This window comes from Aptenodytes forsteri, unplaced genomic scaffold, assembly GCF_000699145.1.
Source record: "Aptenodytes forsteri isolate BGI_AS27 unplaced genomic scaffold, ASM69914v1 Scaffold63, whole genome shotgun sequence".
NCBI classification, from domain to species: domain Eukaryota; kingdom Metazoa; phylum Chordata; class Aves; order Sphenisciformes; family Spheniscidae; genus Aptenodytes; species Aptenodytes forsteri.
The window spans coordinates 3,483,595-3,505,239 of NW_008794709.1; the positions used below are offsets into that span (position 1 = coordinate 3,483,595).

At 37.0% G+C, this 21,645-nt stretch overlaps 1 protein-coding gene across 1 annotated transcript; it reads right to left on the reverse strand.

The window, feature by feature from the left end:
- Window positions 1-461: 461 nt before the first annotated feature.
- Window positions 462-19,847, reverse strand: DEK (DEK proto-oncogene). The gene is made up of 10 exons (XM_009273723.1): window positions 19,705-19,847; window positions 17,847-17,948; window positions 17,226-17,335; window positions 14,430-14,524; window positions 11,500-11,620; window positions 10,138-10,320; window positions 6,922-7,054; window positions 4,448-4,596; window positions 3,068-3,136; window positions 462-2,125 (listed from the first exon to the last, which is right to left on the reverse strand). Exons 1-10 carry the CDS (start codon window positions 19,838-19,840, stop codon window positions 2,114-2,116), a joined length of 1,110 nt encoding a protein of 369 aa, XP_009271998.1. The 5' UTR covers window positions 19,841-19,847; the 3' UTR covers window positions 462-2,113.
- Between the last annotated feature and the right edge of the window lie 1,798 nt (window positions 19,848-21,645).

Consider the following 21,645-nt stretch of genomic DNA (forward strand, 5'->3'; position numbering starts at 1 on the left):
AGTAATGCGTATATACAAGAAATAGAAGTACACTATCCTTTTGTAAGTTTTTGTTAGAATTTACACTATAAAAAGTGTTTATACTTGGGAGTCATTAATCTTAAAAACACTTCCTGACCCACATAATTAAAACTGACTGGTATATTTACGTAAAAATCACAAGGCAGTTCAAGTATTTGTAGAAAATCCATCCAAAAACCCAACAAAACTTGACACAAGTAACTTACCACTTTTAAGCAGGACTTGGAAACTTTTGATGTTTTTAATTGCAAATTAAAAAGTGTTCTTTATGCTAAGATAGTTCAGAGAAAAAAAAAAACAAAAACACACCAACCTCACAGAAGATATAAAATCTTATTCTGGTGCAAGGACATACATTTCAGCAATAATATCTTTAAAAGTAGAGAAGCCTGCTGAATTAGGCTTGAATAGTTTCTACCAGTGAGATAAAGACAACAACCTTGTTTCTGTATAGATTTTTTTTTTTTACTATACATTTAAGCAAATGTTAGATCATCAAAACTGATTTACATTTTTGTGAAAGACATTTATTGAATACAAAAAAAACCCCCATTACATTCAGCCGTATTATAAATGATTACACGCAAAGAAATTTAAAAAAGTGTGTGAAGATTAATAGTCTAACTGGCTGAACATTTTCAGAATTTAGATCATTTATGAACCCTTATTTCTCAACTGTACAATAATAAAATTCAAAAAAATACGCTTTGTCTTTCCAGCAATACTACAGTCAGAGGGATTCCGTGCTCACGGCATTAATGGCAGCCCACACTTTGGCAATTATTAGTTTCATGATTTTAAGTGTAGGACTTCCCATATTAGCAACAAGGTATATGGAGAACAGAAACCTAAACAACAAAAATTTATGCAAAGAGTTCACTTTGATCCAAAAAACTGTAGGCCAAAGTTCAAGACTGCAGGCTTAAAAGTACCATTGTCCATGTTGAGGCACCAAGGCTCTGGTTCAGAAGAGCTTTCCCATACAGAAGAGAGCTTAACTACGCACGTCAGCGCTGTCCGATTCAGAAGCCCCATTGTGGACTTCCAAAGCTATCGAGCCTCCCAGCTGTGCATCTTGGATACCCACTTCTGAGATGCTAGGCCATCAAGTCAAGACACTAAAGTAAAAGATTTTTTGCAAAGTGAACTTTAGAAATTTTCCTGTAGCCTTTGGAGGGATTTTATTTACTACGTCAAGCCACTGAAACAAATGTATCTGTAGTCTTTTGTACAAAGTTAAATGCTGAAAAGCTTAAGTATAAAACTACAGTTTAGTTTCTGTACAAGGTAAGATGGGACAAACATTGTAAAACCTCAACTCATTTGCAGTTTCATGAAACTTCTGCATACCACTTTTCATCACGGCCTCACTGCTGAACACTGACATTTCATGTCATAAATCCTAAAGTAACAAGATTAAAAAACTGATTTGCACAAAAGAAATCTGAAATAACTTTATATACACAACAGAAAGCCTTTTAAAAGTACAAAAATAACATCTATATGCCAATTAGTTACCATGCTTTGACAGTTCTCTCAGTGCCTACACATGCAAGACAGTAATCTAGATTTAGAATAATTCTGCATCTGTAGAATGTGTCAGAATATAAAAGACATTAACATGTGACTAAGTCTTGTTATTTTCAGAATGGATATGTATTCAAAATATCTTTATAATCAATACTGCAATATTCCAGTCTCTGCATGTATATGTGCAGATAAGCAGCTTTTATCTTACTTGATTTTAAAATTTCCTGCAAGCTAGTAATCCACACTAAAAAGCTACGATGGTTCTAATCAATCTAGTTATACAAAGCAATTCAAAATGTACAAAAACTATAAAAAAGGGAACATTTATTGCCATGCACGAAACTTAAGTATGTTCAACTAAAAACTGCATCAAATGCAGTTTTGTTTAAAAAAAAAGATACATAAAGCAATTTACATCAACACTCTTAACATTAGATCAGCAGAATCAGCTCTGACTAAATACCACAAGGGTAAGACACATTCCTTTTGCTGGTGCCTATCAGATCTTCAAATCCATGGGAACATAAAACCAGGAATCTTCATTTCCCACAGTCAAATCTGATCATGAAATCAACTGAAATGAGAAGTGAGTTAGTTTTCTCCTTTCTCTCAATCCAATTACATACAGCCTCTCCTTTTGCATCAACTATCAAGAAAATACACCCTACTTTTGCTATCACAAAAAACCAAGAACATCCCTACAGCAGACAGATTGCTCTCTTATGCCTTTGCTGATAGTGACACATGTACGCACAGCACATAGACACAACTATTTCTAGATAGCCATATATTAACATCTGCAAATGAAGCCACAAGAGAAAGAAAAGTTAATAAAGTAACTCCGCTAAGTGAACCTCACTTCTCTAGTTCCATTTTTAGTTTTGGGGCAAGCAAAAGCAATTGAACTTGAAAATTTTCTTACAAATTACCAACCACAGACTGGACAATAAACCCTTTGTCATGAATACATTAGAGCAGGCCTAATCTTCAGTGCAGTAAACTCAAAGGCAACATTATAACTGTGCTACCAGGAGCACATACAGAGAAAAGCTATCTATCTATATCCTCTTTTGCCTTCTCTCATTGCCAGAGCTTGCAGGTCTGCAGAGCTTATACATTCATAGGTAACAATGCATGAGATTGTATGTGGTCAGTGCATGAATTATAGTGCACCTTGCAGCCAAGGCTGTAATTTAAAGCAAATGCATAGCATTCAGAGAGTAAAAGTCATCAAAAGTGATGATAGCTTTAATTTTAGTTCTGCTTACCAAAGATTCATAACAGAAGTAGTGGCATGCTAAGAAAATACAGTCTGAAGCAGTTATTTTTGAAGGAGGGATACAAAAGAAAAAAAAAAAAAATCAGAGCCAGAGTTCAGGTTTATCAGAGCACTAAACTTCCAATACTATACAGGAGGCTATTAAAAGTAGTGTAACAGGATGCCATGCCACTTTCTAATAGGCTGAAGAAAAAAAAAACCCAACCCAGAATGTTTTCTAAATGATAAAGTCTTTACCTCTTTGACTGTTTTTTTAATGAAGTCTTTCCTGTCAGATAAATCATAACTAGGATAGTTTTCATACACCTAAAAAAAAAAAGTAAAAAAACAAGACAAACCTCAAATTACTTTCATTCAATGTATTGTATGAATAGAAGGAGCTTAAATGAAATTAAGGCAAAAATTGATGTGGTACTTCCAGTATGACAACTGCCAAAATGCCCTCTGTTAATTATGGAAAGTGACAAGCTTATTTTCATGTCCTTATTTTGACGACATAAATATTTAAATACATCTTTTTTTTGTGTTTGGTCACTGACTAAACTAGTACTATAAAATTTTTCACATCAACAGATTGGAATGCCTAGCCTGCCATGTCAGACAAGTAAGAATTCTCCAATCTTTGTCTTACATGCTCTCTAAGTAGTCAGATACCCCTGCATTAGTGTAGGAAGCTAAACAAATATCAAATCCCAAGGCCTATTTATTTTTTGGTAATAAGTAAAAATGTGATCCTTTCAAGTGACTAATAGAAGAGTCAACACATTTGAGTGCTATTCTACTACTCCTCTTTGGTTAACTGGGTGAGAAAGGACCAAACAAACAGATGCCAACACTGACAACCAATGCAGAATATTTTATTTCAGTATACCAAATTTCAGACTTCTAGAATGACTATAAACATGACAAAAAGTTTGTACAGAATATAAACATACAGTTTTCTCATAAGAGTAACTTTTGATTTAATTTTCTCAAGACAACTTCTTGGAAGTACCAGGAAAACAAACATTTGAGTTAACTGACTGTAGAAAGTGTCAAGGTAACAGTATTATCTACGTTTTGGTCACTTTCCCCCACCTTTCCCTTTTCCGGCCACATGGTCCCTTTCCTGGCACCTGTCCTGCCAATTAATGGCAGTTCCTTGCTGAACTGACTCAGCTCTAACTCAGCTGAGAACTATTCATTTTTTGCTGACAGATGAGAGTTGAATGGACTCATAAAGAGAATGTACGAAGAATAAGAGCAAGGTGAGCAGGAGAAATGTACAGAGAGCAGTACATAGCCCTCCCCTTTTGACAGTAGCAAGCTACTGCACCATTCAACATCTCATACTTTCACTTTAATACATGGCAGTTGTTTTGGAGGTAATACTGCTTCTTTCCATGTAGCTAATTTTTCTTTGGAGATTTCTGTTCTAATGTTGGGTATCAGTGTTGCATATCTTAAGATTAAAGCTCTCCTTGTTATAGCTGTTGGCAAGTAAATAAATCAATACAAAACTACTTTGTTTCTGAACCATTGTGCAGACTGCAAGCCTCCATTTCTGAAACGATGACAGAAGTCAGTTCACAGAGAACCCACTGCCTAAAAAGAGACTGCAAAATCATATTTGCTTACCTCCTTGCAAATTTGTTTCATTGTGACCTCCTCCAAGTTTGCATTGGCCAACAAGTTCTTGACAGTTTCCTTCAGTTCTTCATCTGTGGGTGGTTTCTTCAGTTTTTTAATTAAAGGTTCATCATCTGAACTATCCTCAGACTCACTTTCTAAATATGAAGAATAATTGGAATTGTAATACAAGATTTTCAATTTGTCTGCTTTCTTCCTCCAAAACAGAAGGCATCAGAACTTTCCTCAAACGTCTGATGCAGATGTTCTCCCTTAAAATGGACATCTTGCCAGATCATCCATTTAAAAACAAAGCTAATGCTATCAGTACTACATATATTTATGAATCCACATCATTGTTGATGAACTATCAGTTTACAAGTCAATATGTACTCTAGAAAGTATGGGACAGATTAAATTAATCTATCAAAAAAAAAAAAAAGGTTTATTACAGCAATTCTAAATTGAGGTATTATGCCCCTAAAAAAAAGTACTTGTTTGCTTTAAAAAGGAGTTTGGATGTCCCCCCCAGCAGCGCTGCCCACTACGATCTTGTAATTTTGCAATGCTGTATTACTGATCATGCTATCAGAAACACCATGACAACAAATGAAGAGAATAATAAAGGAAGTTAAGTGAAGAGGCACAGGACACTCCTACAGTCTTTTACCAGCAGCAAAAAAATTAGCCTGAACGACTCCAACATCCACTCAGTTCCTCTACTGCCAACAAGACAAAATTCAGAGCAGATGCCAAACAATCTAGATAATGAGCTTACAGAAAGACCTACTTAACATTTTGATTTTTGTATTGCAAACATACACTCAAAACAGAAATGCAGTATGAGTAAAGAAGAAATTATGAATGTGTTGCATAACATACATGCAAAACATGTATGTGTTAAAAAAAGTTACATATGTATTTTGATGACAAAATAAAGTGTACACACACACACACACAGAGTCAGCCACATTAGTATTGCCAGCAGCCAATCTGAAAATACATTGAGTTCAGCACAGGCCAGTTTGCTGAGAAATAAGGCTATGAAAGAAGTTTAGCATAATTCTATGGCTAAGAGTTTAACCATTCCTTAAGACACTGACAAACAGGGTAATCAATGTGAACCGATGTCTCTGCTATAGCATACGTATGCCGATGCTGGCATTAAATAAAGTACGTTTGCAGTATGGATATATGCTGCATTAATAACTCAAACTACAATTGTGACAGAGACATGGCTGTTATCTCATAGAGTGCCAGAGAATTTAAGGTGGGAGAGGACCTCTGGAGATCATCTGGTTTAAGCCCTTACTTGGAACAGGGCCAACGTGGAGCTGGTGGCTCAGGGCCCTGCCTGGTTGAGTTCTGAACATCTCCAACAATGGGGATTCCACAACTGCCCCAGGCCCCGTTTCTTTGTGTCCACCCCTCATGGTGAAGCTTTTCTTCCCCTAACACATAACTGCAATTTCCCTCCTGGTGGCAGCTTGTGTCTGTTGCCTCCTGTCCTCTTGCTATGCACCTCCAAGCAGAGCCTGGCCCTCCCTTCCCCATACTCTCCCATTCAGTAGTTGCAGACTGCAGTACGATCCCCCTTTATCCATCTCTTCTTAAGGCTGAACAAGCCCAGCTCCCTCTGCCTCCCCTCCTACCTTGTGTGCTCCAGCCCCCTGGCCATCTTGGTGGCCCTCCACTGGACTCGCTCCGGTATGTCCATGCCTGTCTTGCACCAGGGAGCCCAAAGCTGGACACAGCACTCCCGAGGCAGGCTCACAAGTGCTGAATAGGGGGTTAATAACCACTTCCCTCAACCTGCTGGCTACTCACTTGCTGAAACAGCCCAGAGTGCTGTCAGTGTTCCTTATCACAAGGGCACACTGCTGAATTGGGTTCAACACATTGTCTGCGAGAACCATCTGCCCCTACCCAGGTCCTTTTCTGCAAAGCTGCTTAGAAAGAAACCACCGTCCCCACCTGCGCTGCTGCAATCTTTACACAGCTATTAAGGAACTTGATGTATGTATACCTTTTATGCATATTGTCAGATATGAGAAAACCAATAGCAACAGGACACATGCAGAACCCGTATGTATATTAACAAAAACACATCAAGCTGATGAACAAAAGACATACCCAGTGGGATATATACTACTGGATCAATTATAAGATTCATGTGAAGTCCCTATAGAGGCGCCAACAGAATTTTGCTAACGTTCTTCCAGCAGAAGGGACAACTAGGCTGATACTTTCAGTTTATATGCAAATAAAAAGTATGTATCTGTACACATAGAAATTAAATAAAGTATACCCAAATCAGGAACTTTTTTTTTTAATTACTGATGCAAGGAAAGAAACATCAAGTAGCAAGCCAACAATTCACAAAATTCTATTTTCTTTCACAATTAGGTGCAAAAGCTTGCTTTCTAATAAGCAGCCCAGTTAAACTACAAGACAACGTATGATGAAAGATATAAAGCATTTACCTTTTCTAGAACTGTTCTGATTTTTTTTAGTAGTGCTGCTATCTGCCTTCTTGACATTTGCACCCTTCACAGCTTTCTTGGTTTTGGTAGTCACCTTTTTAGATTTTTCTCTTTTAGATGCTTTTCTAGGGGGCTATAAAGAAGAAAAACAGAAGATTAAAATGATGGTTTCTACCCGAACAATCTGTACCCCTTTTCCACAATGGAAATTATCCTTTCTGTCAATACAAACTAAATCAGCACATTTAATTACTATATTTGACTAGCAATCTCTACCCTTATACCACAGGGGGAATATGTCCACAAAGAGTATTCCTACATTCTTTTAAATTTCACATTGTCCTTCTACATGGACTCTTAAGCTCAAACAGTTAGAACTTTTTGATGATACTAGTAGTTTGGTTGTGCTACAACTTTCCATTCATAATTACTTATAATCAGCTTATAAAATCACTTTTAAGATGTTCCTTTAAAAAAGGACATGGTATGTCGTATTCAATTACTTGTAGATACTATAGCTCTCTAAGACTACACGCAGCTAATTCTTTTTGCACTAGTTGAGAACTGTATTAGCTAATCTATAACTGACCAATTATTGTGACTAGTAAACCCAAAAGTTATTGCATTAAGTTAGCATCAACAGAAGAAATTGAGAACATAAATACATACACTATACACATATCAGTGCACTGCATTTTTGGCACAAATTATATGTGTGTTTAAACACACAAAACCTTTAGATAGTACTTCTGACAAGGCTGAAAACTTTCCTCACAGAAACAAACATGGAACACTGACCAGGAATAAACTATACTTCAGAGAAAGAACAACATGAAACAAAACAAATTAGCTAACAGTAGTTACTAAATTCATAATTCTAATTTATATTTAAAATGGCAGTGTAGTCAACTGAGCAAACTATCACATCTAAACAATTAAGACTAGTTCATAACTTTTAACTGCTTCTCCTGTTAGTACCTGGTGCAAGTCATGAAACTAGTGTTTAATAAACCAGATTATATTTATTTATATTGCCTTGCTCAGTTATAGTTGCAGTTGCTCTGCAGCGTTAAATGAAGGATAAAGACTTTCACTGTTGAAATTCAGAAAATACACTCAAGGATCGCCCAATTTCTAAATAAATGTTTGTAGTTTCTAACTTTTCAGCTTTCGAGTTTCTGCTAAAGCTCCATCACCAGCCACAAAGTCAGAAGTTAAACCTGGCACTCACATTTCAGTTTTTTATAAAATTATGCTCCCCCAGCACACAAAAATATTTCAGATATGTTTTGCTTCCAGGTAACTGTAAGATTTTTTTGTTCGTTTGTATTGTTTAAAGAAAGAGTTGCAATCAAGAGCGACACGCAACTCTGAGGACAATCTATTCCAGCCACTCCATGCCTAAGATTCTAATGGAGCTGGGGCAGCAAAGCAGATATGCTGCCTACATCCTTCCACCTGTAGTATGTTAAAGGGTGTCATAAACCTAACTTTTTTTTTTTTAAATGCTGCAATCTTAAAGCTGTGCAAATGCAGACATTTTCCATTTCACCATTTCCTATATTCAAACTAATTTAACGTACTAGTGTTTTTGTCATAATTAAGATTTTACTCCATGCAAGTCAACTTCAGTTTCCAAAGACTTCAGTCGACTCAACTATTGCCTGGCAGACATACCTAACTCCCACCTTCTGAAAGGAGGCAAAGAAGACCCACTTAGATCAATGGGGTTTACTGTGAGGTTTTTTTGTTTGTTCGGGTTGTGGGTTTTTTGTGGTGTTTTGTTTTTGGGGTTTTTTTGGTTTTTGTTTTTTTTTGGTTTTTTTTTTTTAAAAGACAACTCCTGCCTCTGAAAGCGATATTCCTCCCCTTGCAGTAGGAAGACTGTATTGCTGAAGAGATGAACAAATACAAAATTAACTTTTAGCATTTCAGCCCTCCTTCAATTTGCCATTTGTGGGGAAAGAAAAAGGCAAACTAAGAATTAAGTTTGTTTCATGGAGGCATGGGGAATTTCCTTGAACCATCTTTTTAAATTAAAAATAACACCTATCAAAATGACAGTGACAAAATAAACTGTTAAAGTTACATAAATTGGCCTTTCAACAAAAGATTTTTGTTACTATTTTCTATAGCTCAAACTATTTAGTTAGCAGCCTGTCACACTTCCACTGCAATAGACAGAATGTAACCCAAGTAAATAATGGTCTTGCATTACAGCCAAAGGTTCCATAGCTCACAAAGAATTTCCTTGGACACCAACAGTCGACTAATTGCTGTTTGTTGCAGGGCTCTGATTAAGGCTAAAAAGGCAGTCCCATCTAACACAGGATAAGATGGAGCTTGTAGCTCCTTTTCATTTCTTTTTTTCCAGGCTTCAGGCATACGAACAAATCAGTGTGCACTTTGTACACAAATCAGCTGTACACTTGTACTGGCCCTCCATGTTTTGTGTCTATTCTGTGAATAAGTACAGGACTGAAAGGGAATACACAGGGAAAGGTATTTTGCATTTAAATACAAAGTTCATCTCATTTCTCTCTTACTATGCAAGGCTAAAAGAAGTTTCAAAGAAAACAAAGAACAGAAAATACAGTGAGATGAGAACACTTTGGAGCTTGCAGGGATCTTTGTAAGGCTGCTTACTATGTTGCTCACTTTATCTTTGCGATCCAAGACACAGAACCCTGAAAGAGAGATTAGGACATAAAATCCAGGAGAAATATGGAACCAAGATCCAAAAACAATGCAGTCGGGTAGGTCAGGGACCTCTACTGAATTAAAAGTTGAGTCCTAGGTATCCAATCAAACCCTACACAGAAAAAAGATAGATAGAGGGAATTTTTATGAAATTACATTAATAAAGTCATCACAAGATCATACAAGAAATGCAATCAATTATGTCTGAAAACCTGGCCGCCCCAAGATGACATATAGCAAATGGTTTTATAAGGTGCATATACACATCCAAGAATCAGAACCTTCGCCTCTTATCTTATTGATTCTCTAACTTTAATGCACTAAGAAATTATGAAAATCTCTTATAAATTGCAGATGTGTTCCCTTTTCTTTCAAACCATTCATCCAGTTAGACATCACTTACCCCCCAACTCTGCATGTTCCAAGAATTACCAATCAATAACAACCACATAATGACAAACTGCAGACAAATGTTTTTAGCCCTATGTTGAAAAACAAACAAAAAAACCTCATTACCTCATCTTCACTTTCTTTTTCTTCTGAAGAGTCATCCTTTTCCTTCTTTTCATCTTCTTCACTACTGGATTCATCTGACAAGATCTCTGGGCACTTGGTGCGTTTTGCTTTTCTTGTTGTTCCAGTGCTACTGCGTTCTTTTTTGCCACCTTTGCTTGGTGTTTTTTTGGACTTTGGCAATGGCTGAGAGACAGGGATGTGTGTTACCCAAGTAGGAATACAAAAGTGAATTTTAAAAATACGAACTCCTTCAAATCACATGAAAGAACAGTAAACAAATATAGAGGTCTCTAAGACTTGATAACAAAAATCAGGACTATTTTATGTACTACACTTCAGCCGTAACATTTTGCGGTAAGCAGAAATTCATTACAGAGAAGGAGCTGAGTAAAATGAAATTTCAGTTCTAAGCTAAGCACCTCTTCCACTCCCCTAACCAAACAAGTCTTCAAAGGCTGGGGTTAGGGAAGCAAGAAAGAACAATCTAGAAGGAACCTTTTACCTACCTATGCCCTCCCAACCCATAAAAGCAAGCTTTTTCTTCTGGTAACAAATTAGCTGACAACTCTTCAGAAGACTTAAAGGCAGGAATTCTGTCACGTCTCATGCAAAACTGCATTTTGTTGTCACTCAGTACCAACGTCCCTAAGGCAGCATGCAGACTCCTTCTTCACATCACTTACCAGTGTTTGCTGGGAATAAGTTTAATTTCCTGAGAAACAGTCTAACTATTTAAGTATTACTTTTAGATTAAAAACTGAAAGCCAAGAAGATTAATAATAGAGTTTAGTAGTCTTGGCAGCTGAATCTAGTGCACTAGCATATACTAGTTAAAGCAAGTTTTCGTAGCCTTACAACAAATTCCATTTTGTGATGACCAAATGTGATCACATACACATGTCAACTTATAGCATACCCAGGTAACATCTGACAGCTTATTTTCCTGTCCTTTCATGTTTTATTTCCTTGCTCTGACACCTTTTTCTTTTTTTTCTTTCCTGCCCACATAATATGTCTATTGACCTCCATTCCCCTCCATTCACCCACAAAGCAGAAGCTATTTATGGTATTTGGGTATGGGTATCTCTAATTAGCTTCATGTGTTGACCACATACACTTTTGTGCACTAACAATGTGTAACACATGCACATACATGTAAGCATATAGTTTCTATCTAAGTCCTCACCCCATTATGGATGCCTGCAGAAGAGCTACTCTCTTTCAAGAAGCCATTGCTACTTCAGGAAGTTAGAACAGTAACTGTATCACCGCTGGTAACAAGCAAATAATAAGGAATAGAGACAGCTACATTTTTTCATCAGAACAGAGCTATAAAAGCAAGCATAACAACCTGCATCTCACCTTGCCTGAAGATTTTGGGTGCATTAAGAAGTTTAAGATTCTGGTTACCAGCTCACTATTAACTCCTGATCTTTCCAAGTCGAGAACTTCACAGATACTTTTCAACATTGCATTTCTAAATCTGGGGGGGGGGGGAAGAAAAAAAAAAGGAAAAAAAGAAAAAAGATTCAGTATCACATCCTAAACAATCAGTCAACATTTGACTGCTAGAAGCTGCTATCTGGTTTGTGTCTGCAACCTGACAATAGACATGAATATATACACTTAACTACATTTCCAGTCTTATCTATAGTTAAGCAAAGAACCACCACCATATTACATAAAGCAAAATAAAACAAAAAAATCCCAAATCCGCGTGTGTGTAAAGTAAGATATATAAAAAAAAGTTATAAAAGCTTAGTAAAAAAATCTTCCCCAGAATCTCTCCTAATCTACCACATTGGAAAGAATCAATCTTGGAAAATAAATCCAGTGGGTACAAGACTTGAACTCTAAGGGGGCAGGGTGTCTCCCTTTATTTTCTCTGGTTCCTTACCCCTTTACAGAAGTACCTCTGATGAAGATAGAAGGTTAAGAGAAACTCTGACATCCACCCCCTTTACTCCAACAGGATCTTGAACCAATTGTCCCACTTTATCATTTGTCCCACCGGTATTGAAAAAAGTGGAAAGAAAGAGTCAAATCCTGTGCGGGTATGACATCAGAATGCAAGCTTAGTGAGATTTAAAAACAAACAAAAAACCTCACCACCCCAAACAAAACACAACACACAAAAAAGCCCCCCCCCCCCACATTCTGTTACCTCCCTTCAAATGTTTATGCTTTCCTCTTCGCTCATTTTGTACAATGCTGCCTGGAAAGTGGATTTCATTGTCTGACCATTTTTCACAAGTTTAACAGCTATTTCTGGTAATCAAAGTCAAAGGAAACTTATTTTTCGTTGTTTATTTAAAAAGTCAGTGCAACTATTTCACGGTGGCCTGCAACTTATCTAAAGTAGCATTTAATTTCAGACTGTCCCTTTAAACTCACAGACTTTTAAGGGGGAAGAACTTTGTTCTCCCATGTTTTAGGGCATGGGAACAGGAAATCTTAACTGGTTTGGTGCATCTCCCTGGCTCAAAGTACAGTTCATCCACCATCCTTCCAATGATGAAGTCAAATCTTTCAATCATTTTTCTAGACAAGTTTATAAAAAAACCTGTGCAATCTTAACATAGGGAGGGCTGTCCTGTTTAGCTTTCGGGGATACACTGAACACTTGTAAGGTATTCCTGCAGAATCAAAAGTCAGTCTCTTACATTTTAAAAGACAATAGTACTATAGAGTTAAAACCACGTAACTTGTTAACAGATTTAAAAACTGCACAGCATTGAAGTTTCAAACTTTCAAGACCTTGTCTACTGAATATAGGATTTTACGGTTCTATTGCTGCTTTAACTAAAATTCCTTATGACTTGCGTTACACACGGCATTTGTCCTTGTATTTTAACTTAGGTTAGAAATAATATATACAAAGAATAAATATCGCCTCCCAAATACTTTCATATTTTTAATGCTTTGAAGGTACACCTGCAGGTAACAGCAAACATAATGTACCAAGTATTAAAATGCAGTTCAAGTGTGGAATAAACAAGTGCACACAAGTTTTGAGTCAGTAACTTCCATAGGAAGTAGTTTTCACTTACAAAATCCAAGAACTCTAATCCACACAGCAACCTCAATCCTAATTCTTTTTAGTTTATAACCTGAACAGTAAGATTCTGCAAAATAAATTTTGTCCTTTGTTGATCTTGTTCAATACTGTTAAAACATGATGACATGCAAGTGTACAGTGTGGGCAGAAATCAATCACGTAGTCAGAATAAATTAATAATCTAATCAGCAGTGTTTCATACATAGCTATGAAGAGCAGCAGAACTTACCACAGTAACACAAGCACATAGGGCTCAGTACCTTGATATGAGTGGCAATGCAACCAGTTTTCAGAATATTTGCTGAAGACTGAAGTGTAACAAAACTTAACTAGCACTTCTTTCATATGGAAAATATGAAAAAAATGTGCAAAAATACTTTATTTTGTGACCTTTTGCAGGTAAGGGGAAACATTATCCAATTAAACCTGTGGGAAATGGTCAAAATTCCCATCCTGAGGCAGAGTTTGTCTTGTAGATTCACATGTGTTTGAGAAACCCTATTCCTAGAAAACTGCATATCTGAGGAAGGAAGATTTGCAAATTCCAAATTCTGGAAGCCTTCCCACTATCAATAAACTGACACTAAAAAAAACAATTTAGAATCAATTGTGTAAAGTTATTAGTTCTTTCACGTGTTACAACTAGCTGCACAAATATGCAAGGGCATTTTTAAACCCTTTCAATCCAGTCAAACTCAAGCTGCAGCAGCTTCTCCTGTTAATAGAGAAGCAGCTTATATGGCGAGACAGTAAAAAAGAAAAAAAAAAAAGAAAAAATTGTTAAGACTAGTTGCTACAGCAATTCTAGGAATAAGACTGTATGTTTAATATACAATAAGCAGAAGTGGCTTTGATTCTGAAGGAGGAGGGTTTTGAGGCATAGAAGGATGCAAGTTTGCACCGTGAATAGAGCACAACGTATCCACAACACTGCTTGCCCTGGGGAAATAAAGTTTTCCTCTCACTTGGCAGAAGAATCTGCTAGTTAACATGCAATAGTTAAAGCCAGGACTGTAGGAATTGTGAATAAAATGTTCACGATTTAACTCTTTTTAATACATTGCAAGTTGTCTTAAGAGATCAGTTTGTGTGATCAAACTGAGCTCAGCAACAGATCACAGAGCTCTAGGAAACAGCCACTCAGCTTTAAGTTTAATCTGAAGTAAAATTTCAAAAATAAAAAGGAGTGTATAGCATGAGTCAAGCTATTTTAAGTAGCAATACAGATCATTACTTTTTTAACATTTCTTCCTTCTTTTTGTATTGGTCACTTCCTTTTTCAAATGGGAACCCACTGAACTGACCCACATTCTTCTTTAGGGAAGCAACCTAGAACAGAACACACAGATTACTTTCCATTGCAAGTAGTTTAAAAGATTTCATTCAATTACATTTGTTAACTTTTCATACAAGAAAAATCTATTCTAGCAGTTAGCTTTCTGTTGACAAAAAGTTATAGCCTTTAAGTTATAACCTACATGGATTATACCTTTATTTATCTCATGATAGCCGAACTACAACAATTAAGTTCTTGTGATCTTGGTTACTTTTATTCTTTTTAAAAACTTACCCGGTAAAAATCACCTGCCATTTCAAGCTTGTTTAGAACGTACTGCATAGTTATTTACAGGTTTGCACAACTACGATCATATGAAGCCTGTTGCATGCTTTGTACCATGTCATTTGTTACGGAATAGTGCATTTTATTTTTACTATATAATCTGCTAAAGCAGATTTACTTTATTTGCTTTTCTAAAGTCTTACGTAGGACCATGATTGTACTTTTGAACCTTTTCTTTAGCATGACCAATTTTTGCATTTACATACTACCCAATTTACAACTTCTACCGTTATACCTGCAGTCTAAACAGGGTTGAACTTTCATTGCGACAGCGCTTATAATGGGAAAATTGCTCCCATCAAGATCCCAATATATTTAAGTTCTTTGTTTTCACTCCATCTCCTTTTACCAAAAAATAAGTTAAAAAACATCCCAAAGCTGTTATTCTTCCGAGATCTTTATAACACTATCAAGAATAATTTGAACTCACTTTCAATAGTTCTACAAATTTTGTTCCTGGTATTTCTCCATTAGTTTATATAGTTTTACCAAAGCTAAGTTCCTTTTCCAAAGGTAATTATCTTTGTCCAGCACCTAAAGAAAATTTGCAGATGGTATTGGCATGTTTTATTAAAAATGTTAATTATGATCCAAAGCACATACAGAATGTGCATACAAGACAACATCTGATCTTCACTATATTAAACAGCATTCTGAGCTCCCAACAATTCTGAGTAAATATAGTTTTGGATGAAATCATACTGATATATTTCCAAACTGAACGTATTTTGAAGCAAATAAATATATTCTCATATCTTTGAACTCAAACCACTGGGACACTGCAGCAATCCAGCTAGACTCTCCAACAAGTCTATGTCCAAAAGACTAAATGTTGGAGAGCAGAGCAAAAGGGGGTGGAGTTGCAACCAAGTAAGTCGTGTGGGAGGGAAGGGCGACAGCTGTATTTCAATAGCAATTGTGCCTAATCAGTATGACTTGAGTGTTAAATATCAATTTACAGTTATATCATTTGCACATAATTATGAAACTGCGAACACGTGTCAGTTGATTAGATTATTTATTAATAATTGATTTAATAATAACAGTATCATTCAGTTAGTTTCTTAGCAGTGTGTTGCATAATCAATAAACAATACAGTCTCTTCAATCAGTTATGTCTCAGATCTGCAATGTAAAGTAGGAAAGATGGACTCTGAGGTAATGGTATCCCAGTACCTCCACCCAAAGACGGTAGAAAAGTGTTACTGGTTTCATGAAGGGTAAATGGATGTAGTCTGATGACTTCCACGGTAAAGCTAGTTAAATCAGAAAGTTACAGGGTTCTGTCATTGTACCTTTCCTATCAAACAATTAAATTCTACTGCAGGACAACCCAAAAGTTTGCAAAACTCTGTACACACCAAGTCAGAAATTCTCTAGTCTGGTTTATTGCCACACTGAATAAATAGCATAATTCACAGAGGTAGGTTTTAATGAATACATGCTGGTCTTTTTCCGAATACTTCAGGCAACAGATCTTTCTCTACCATTGAAACAAGCACTGCATTTGTAGCAGTAGTCTGAGATATTACAGCTAGAATGTATCTGTACTAGTACTATTCAGTTCCTGGTTTCTGTGCTAGCTGTTCAAGTTTCCAAAATACAAAGAGATTAAAAACAAATTCCTATAAATATAAGTGTATTGAAATAGTAAAATTTAATCTGCCTTAATTTCTCTAAGTCCATTTTATCTCTATTAGCAAGGAAAATGGGTCATATTTACTCTGAAATTTAAGGCATGGTCACTGATACATAAAGGGCTCCAAGAAAGATTTGCTATTATATTTTCTTTAAGTTTCGTCCTTAAATACAAAAGCGAGCATATCAGTTTTTAACTAATTTTTTAATTGTCTTGGATAAATGTGACAAAAATCACTATTAAACTTTTTCTTATAATGTAGTTTTACTTCCTACTGTTTTGTGCAAACTAAAGGAGAAAATGACTAGGGAAGTAGCAATGTAGCAACCCACTAACAGCTTTCAAACATAAAAGAAATAGAAGTACTAAGAAAAAGCTATGTCGAACAAAATAACTACATGGAGTATTTTGACTGTAATCCGCACGTCAGCAGCTTTTAGCATGTGAACCATAAATTATTTCCAACTCATCCTCATAAGGTAAACCACCCCTCCCCCATTAAAAAAAAAAATTTTTTTAAAAAAATCTATATTCACATAGACTTACAATTCAGTACACCTTTCCATAGGATTTTTATAGGGAGAGTAGTTTACAGGAGTTAGAAAAATTATGGGCTTGCTCAGCTGGTCCTGCAATATTAATCTTCTAAGTAGTTTGTAATAAACGACACTTAAGTAGATCCATACGTGCAAATGTAAAAAACTATACTACAAACATTTTCACTATGCATGAGAACTAATAGGTACACAAGATTGATTTTAAGTTCTTACAGTGCCTGGCCTGTTGTAGAGGAGCTTGTGCAGGTTCCTAAGTTCATCTGTCTTCTTTTTACTCAGAAAGAATTGTATCCTTTCAATTTCACAGAGTTTTTGCCCTTTTCCTGAAACAGTTAAAATCAATTATGCAATTCATCACATTCATATTTACCTATGTGTTTATAACTTCAAATATCTACTGTTTTTTAAAAAATCAAAGAAGTTATTATCTCAAAATAGCATCAGACATTATAATAGGTCAAACATGAAGCAGGCCTTTTCCTATCAATTAGGCATCACGACAGTCTCTTTATATTCCTTACTTGATACTACCTAGACCAGGGTACACGGACTTGGCATTTCTTTTTATTCTAGCTGCTCCTGCCTTTGTTAGTGGTGGCTAGGTACTGAAGATCCTGTTCCAGGTAAGTTTAAACATTATACAACTTTTATGGTTTAAATTGATGCTACAGAATAAAAGAGGGTTTTCATATAATTCTAATAGCCTTACTATTTTGAAATGGATCATGACTCTTAAGTTAGGTCTCATCTACAACAAACTAATAATCTGATCTTTTAAGAGGTTTCATTATTGTTCCCAACACTCACAATTCTTATGTGAGAGGACAAGCTTACCTGGTGTAATTGTAAAAGGTTCCTTTTGCAACGAGGACACTTGCATGGTCAGTCGGTCTACCTTCTTTTTCTCCCTTTTTCCTTCAACAATGAGACTCTTTTCTGCAAAAGACAGCTTCCTTAAACACAATGTTTTTCATTACATGAGCAGATTCGACTGTAGTGACAGGCAATACAACACTGAATCTTTGAAATGGCAAACCAAAAATGGATAATGGTATAACCAGATACTATGACACTTTCAAAACTTTGGCTAATAGATCAATGAGATTCTATGGAGCTGTATATTGGAGTCTCTAGTTCTTAACCACAATCCTGCATCCAACTTAACTTTGAAGACAAGACTGGGCATTTCCTAAAGGGCACTTCACCCCACGATGGAGATTGCAGCACTACGCATTTTCAGAAACCCATCCTTCTCTCCCTTCACTGCCTTTCTGAGGTACAGAACTCACACTGTTTGCATAGTCTCCTTCTGGGATGCCCCAGCCCCTACATGCACAGCTCTGCTTTAGCTGTCTCGGGGAGAATACTACCACCAGATGGGCAAAAGGAGAGTCCAGCATAGCTGCAGACACTTTCTCTTCCCACTACTGGACTGGAGGACCCACGCATATCAGCAGGAGAGGCAGAAGCACAAACACAGTGGGAGTGTACAACACCTCACAGGGCTACGCAGTGTGGCACTCTGCAGGGCATGACATGAGTGTCACAAATACTACAAGAATACTATTCCCAGTAATTCTGGTACTGCTTAGTAATGAATACATTTAGATTGTTTTATGTATACATTGCACATCACTACTTTAATGATACCATGTCAGCTTCACCTAAACATTTCATACTAAAATACTTGACCTCAAATCAAGCTATCCTTAGTGCTAAACAGATGGGCTATCCTGGCTTTAACATCTGAAAGCAGCTTCAAAATCTGTATGAACGTAATCAAAACTGGATATGTATCTGATGAAAACAGAGCAAAACATACTTGTGTGTACACAAGACACAGTTGTTTCTAGAAATCTAATTCTAATTACTCTAGTTTCCCAAACAGGATAATCTCTTTTCTTTCTACTACTTTTCCTAAAGACAAACTTCAGCTCTTTTAAGAATCTAAGACCATCAGTGACTTGCTTTTCACTGTGCCTTACTGCAGCTCTATTTCCATGGATGCTTTCATTTGCAAAACAGGTGCCTAGAGATTTCATGATGGAAATTAACATCTTTGCATAGTAGTTCCTTCATCACATCTTGTATTCCTTGACTACCCTCTTCAATTACATGCCACAGCACAAAATCTGCCTTGCTTGCTCATCCTAAATCTCCATGATTTTTACTGACAAAATTAGTCAAATGGAATATCCCCCCTCCAATATAATTAAATTTTGGTACCCAGTAAATTAATTCACAGCAATTAAGCAAAGACATCTGTATTGTTTCCAAAGCTACTGCACAGATTTTTCAAGTTTCTCTCTTTTGAAAATATGGATCACTTCAGAGTGTTACTGGCAAAAAAGGATTCTCTTTTGGATATGCATTTTTATACAAATAATTTGATAAAGGACACTACCTCTTATAATCATCTAGTAGTTTATACAACACCACCACCACAAAAAAAACCCTGGCGTAGGAATCCAGGATGCTGGCAATTCCTTCAATCTTTCCTGAGGAACATGAGTATCGCTGTTTCTAATGTTGCCTGTTATAGTTTACTGGGAAGCGATTTATGACCCATGAGATAGATGTACCATGGAATCTCCTAAACAATAATTGTACAATTAGCTGAGATCACAGGAGACTGCATTCAGTAAGCTTGGTATTTTTTAAAGGACAACTTATTCAATGGAAAAACACATACCCTTTTCTTCTTCCTCCTCTTCTTCCTCTTCTTCATCTTCATCACTTTCCTCAGCTTTGTTTTCAGTTTCAGGTTGTTTCTCATCTGCTTTTTCAGATGACATTGTATCTTCTTTTGACGAAACAACAGAAGACATGGTGTATGGTTCTGTAAAAAACCGTCAGGGAAACCATCCTCAATATAGCATTATACATGAAAAATACAGGAATCTTGCTTTTTAAAAAAATCTTCTTGTATGGTAGAAGTAATGTCATAGTGCTTGTATTGTGATTGTTCACATTCTTTAAGACATTAAAGTATTCTACATACACACAACACAGAATTTTTCAGGAGTTGCCATCCATTCTGCAACTAGCCTGGTTAAGAACAGTTTAAAAGGTTATCAATTCTTTCCACACACAAGTCTTCAAGCTTGCTTTGTGAAGCATTCGGAAACACCCACTCAAAGCAGCTGATGCTGTTATCTATTAAAGAACTGTAACGTTTTAAGATACCACAATTTTAGTGCCCCATATTACAAACCAAATAGTTATTTCTGATCATGGTTAACTATGCATACAAGTTTCCTAATAAGTTAAACAAGCTACATATTTAGATGGGAAATGGGAACAGAAAAATAAAAAATAAAAGTTACAAGCAATTTGGAAAAAGTTAACACTGCTTTCAGAATTCAAATAGCTGCAATATCTTAGGTCTTGAAAATGCTTTTTGTTTTTAATCTGCAGATCTACAAACAAAAAGAATAAATGCTTCATACTTAGCATATTTAAGAGGAGTCTTTTCTTAGCATTTGAAGTGGCTTAAATGTTAACTTTAAAATTAAAATATCTCACTTTGGCAAGTACCATTTCCCTACTGTCAGGGAATCTCTATCTAACAAAGGAAGATAACCATATCTGTTCATTTTAGAAAAAAACTAGCTTTCAAAATCTTTCACTGTTTACTGATCTGCAACAAAATACAGCATCAGTTGTATAAGCCCTTGTGCAAAAAATATCACGATTAACCATTTTCTTTTTCCAATATTAAAGCCAATATTACCTGCAAAAGGTCAGACTCAATAAACAACAATGAAATCAACTGCTTATAGGCAATATTAGCAGGTGCCAGGGAACAGCAGCACTCCAAATGACAGAAAACATGAGTTATATTATCAAGTCAGGGAAAAAGAAAGTTTACTACTCCTTGCTAAATCACTGGGGAAAAAAATAAAAATCTCTTTCAGGGTATTACTACCAGTATTTCACTTGGCACGGAAAAGTAATCCGACTTTTTCCACGACGTTACACTCTGAGTTTTACTTGTCCGCCCAAGCGAAGTACTACATGTCGTCTTTCTCCCTTTCAACGGGAGCAGAAGGGGAATAGGAAAGTAAGAGACTTCAGCTTTTCAGCAACCAGGTCCGTGAGGACGACTTGCTTAGAGAAAAAGGGTACTGGGATCCACCTTTAGGACGACTTAAGTCGGGGGTATTTTCGGCCGAGAAAGGGTATCTCGCAAGCCGCCCCGAAAAGGATACTCGTGCACAACAGCACCTCCCACCCTCGTCCAGGACTTTTCAGACACGGACTCGCCACCTGCCCCCTTCCCGACTTGCGAGCCGGAGGCCGGGGAAAGCGAAACGACGATGGGTAGCGCCCGGAGGAGCCGGCGGCCAAGGAGAAGGGCGGCGGGAGGAGCACCATCCCCCTCCCCGAACCAGCAGGCAGCGAGACCGTTCCGCCCCCCTCCCGCCACCGGGCCGTAGGGCAGGACAGAGCGCCCGGGAAACACCTCCGGCGGAAACCACCGCCCGCCCCCCCGCGGAGGCCTGGGAGGGAGGCAGCCTCCGCGGCGCCGGCGGGTCGGTGACAAGCGCCCCCGGCACACGGCGTCCCCCCGGCGGGACAGGAGCCCGGCGGCGCAGCGGCCCCCTTTCCTTTCCCCCCGCGCGCACCCGCC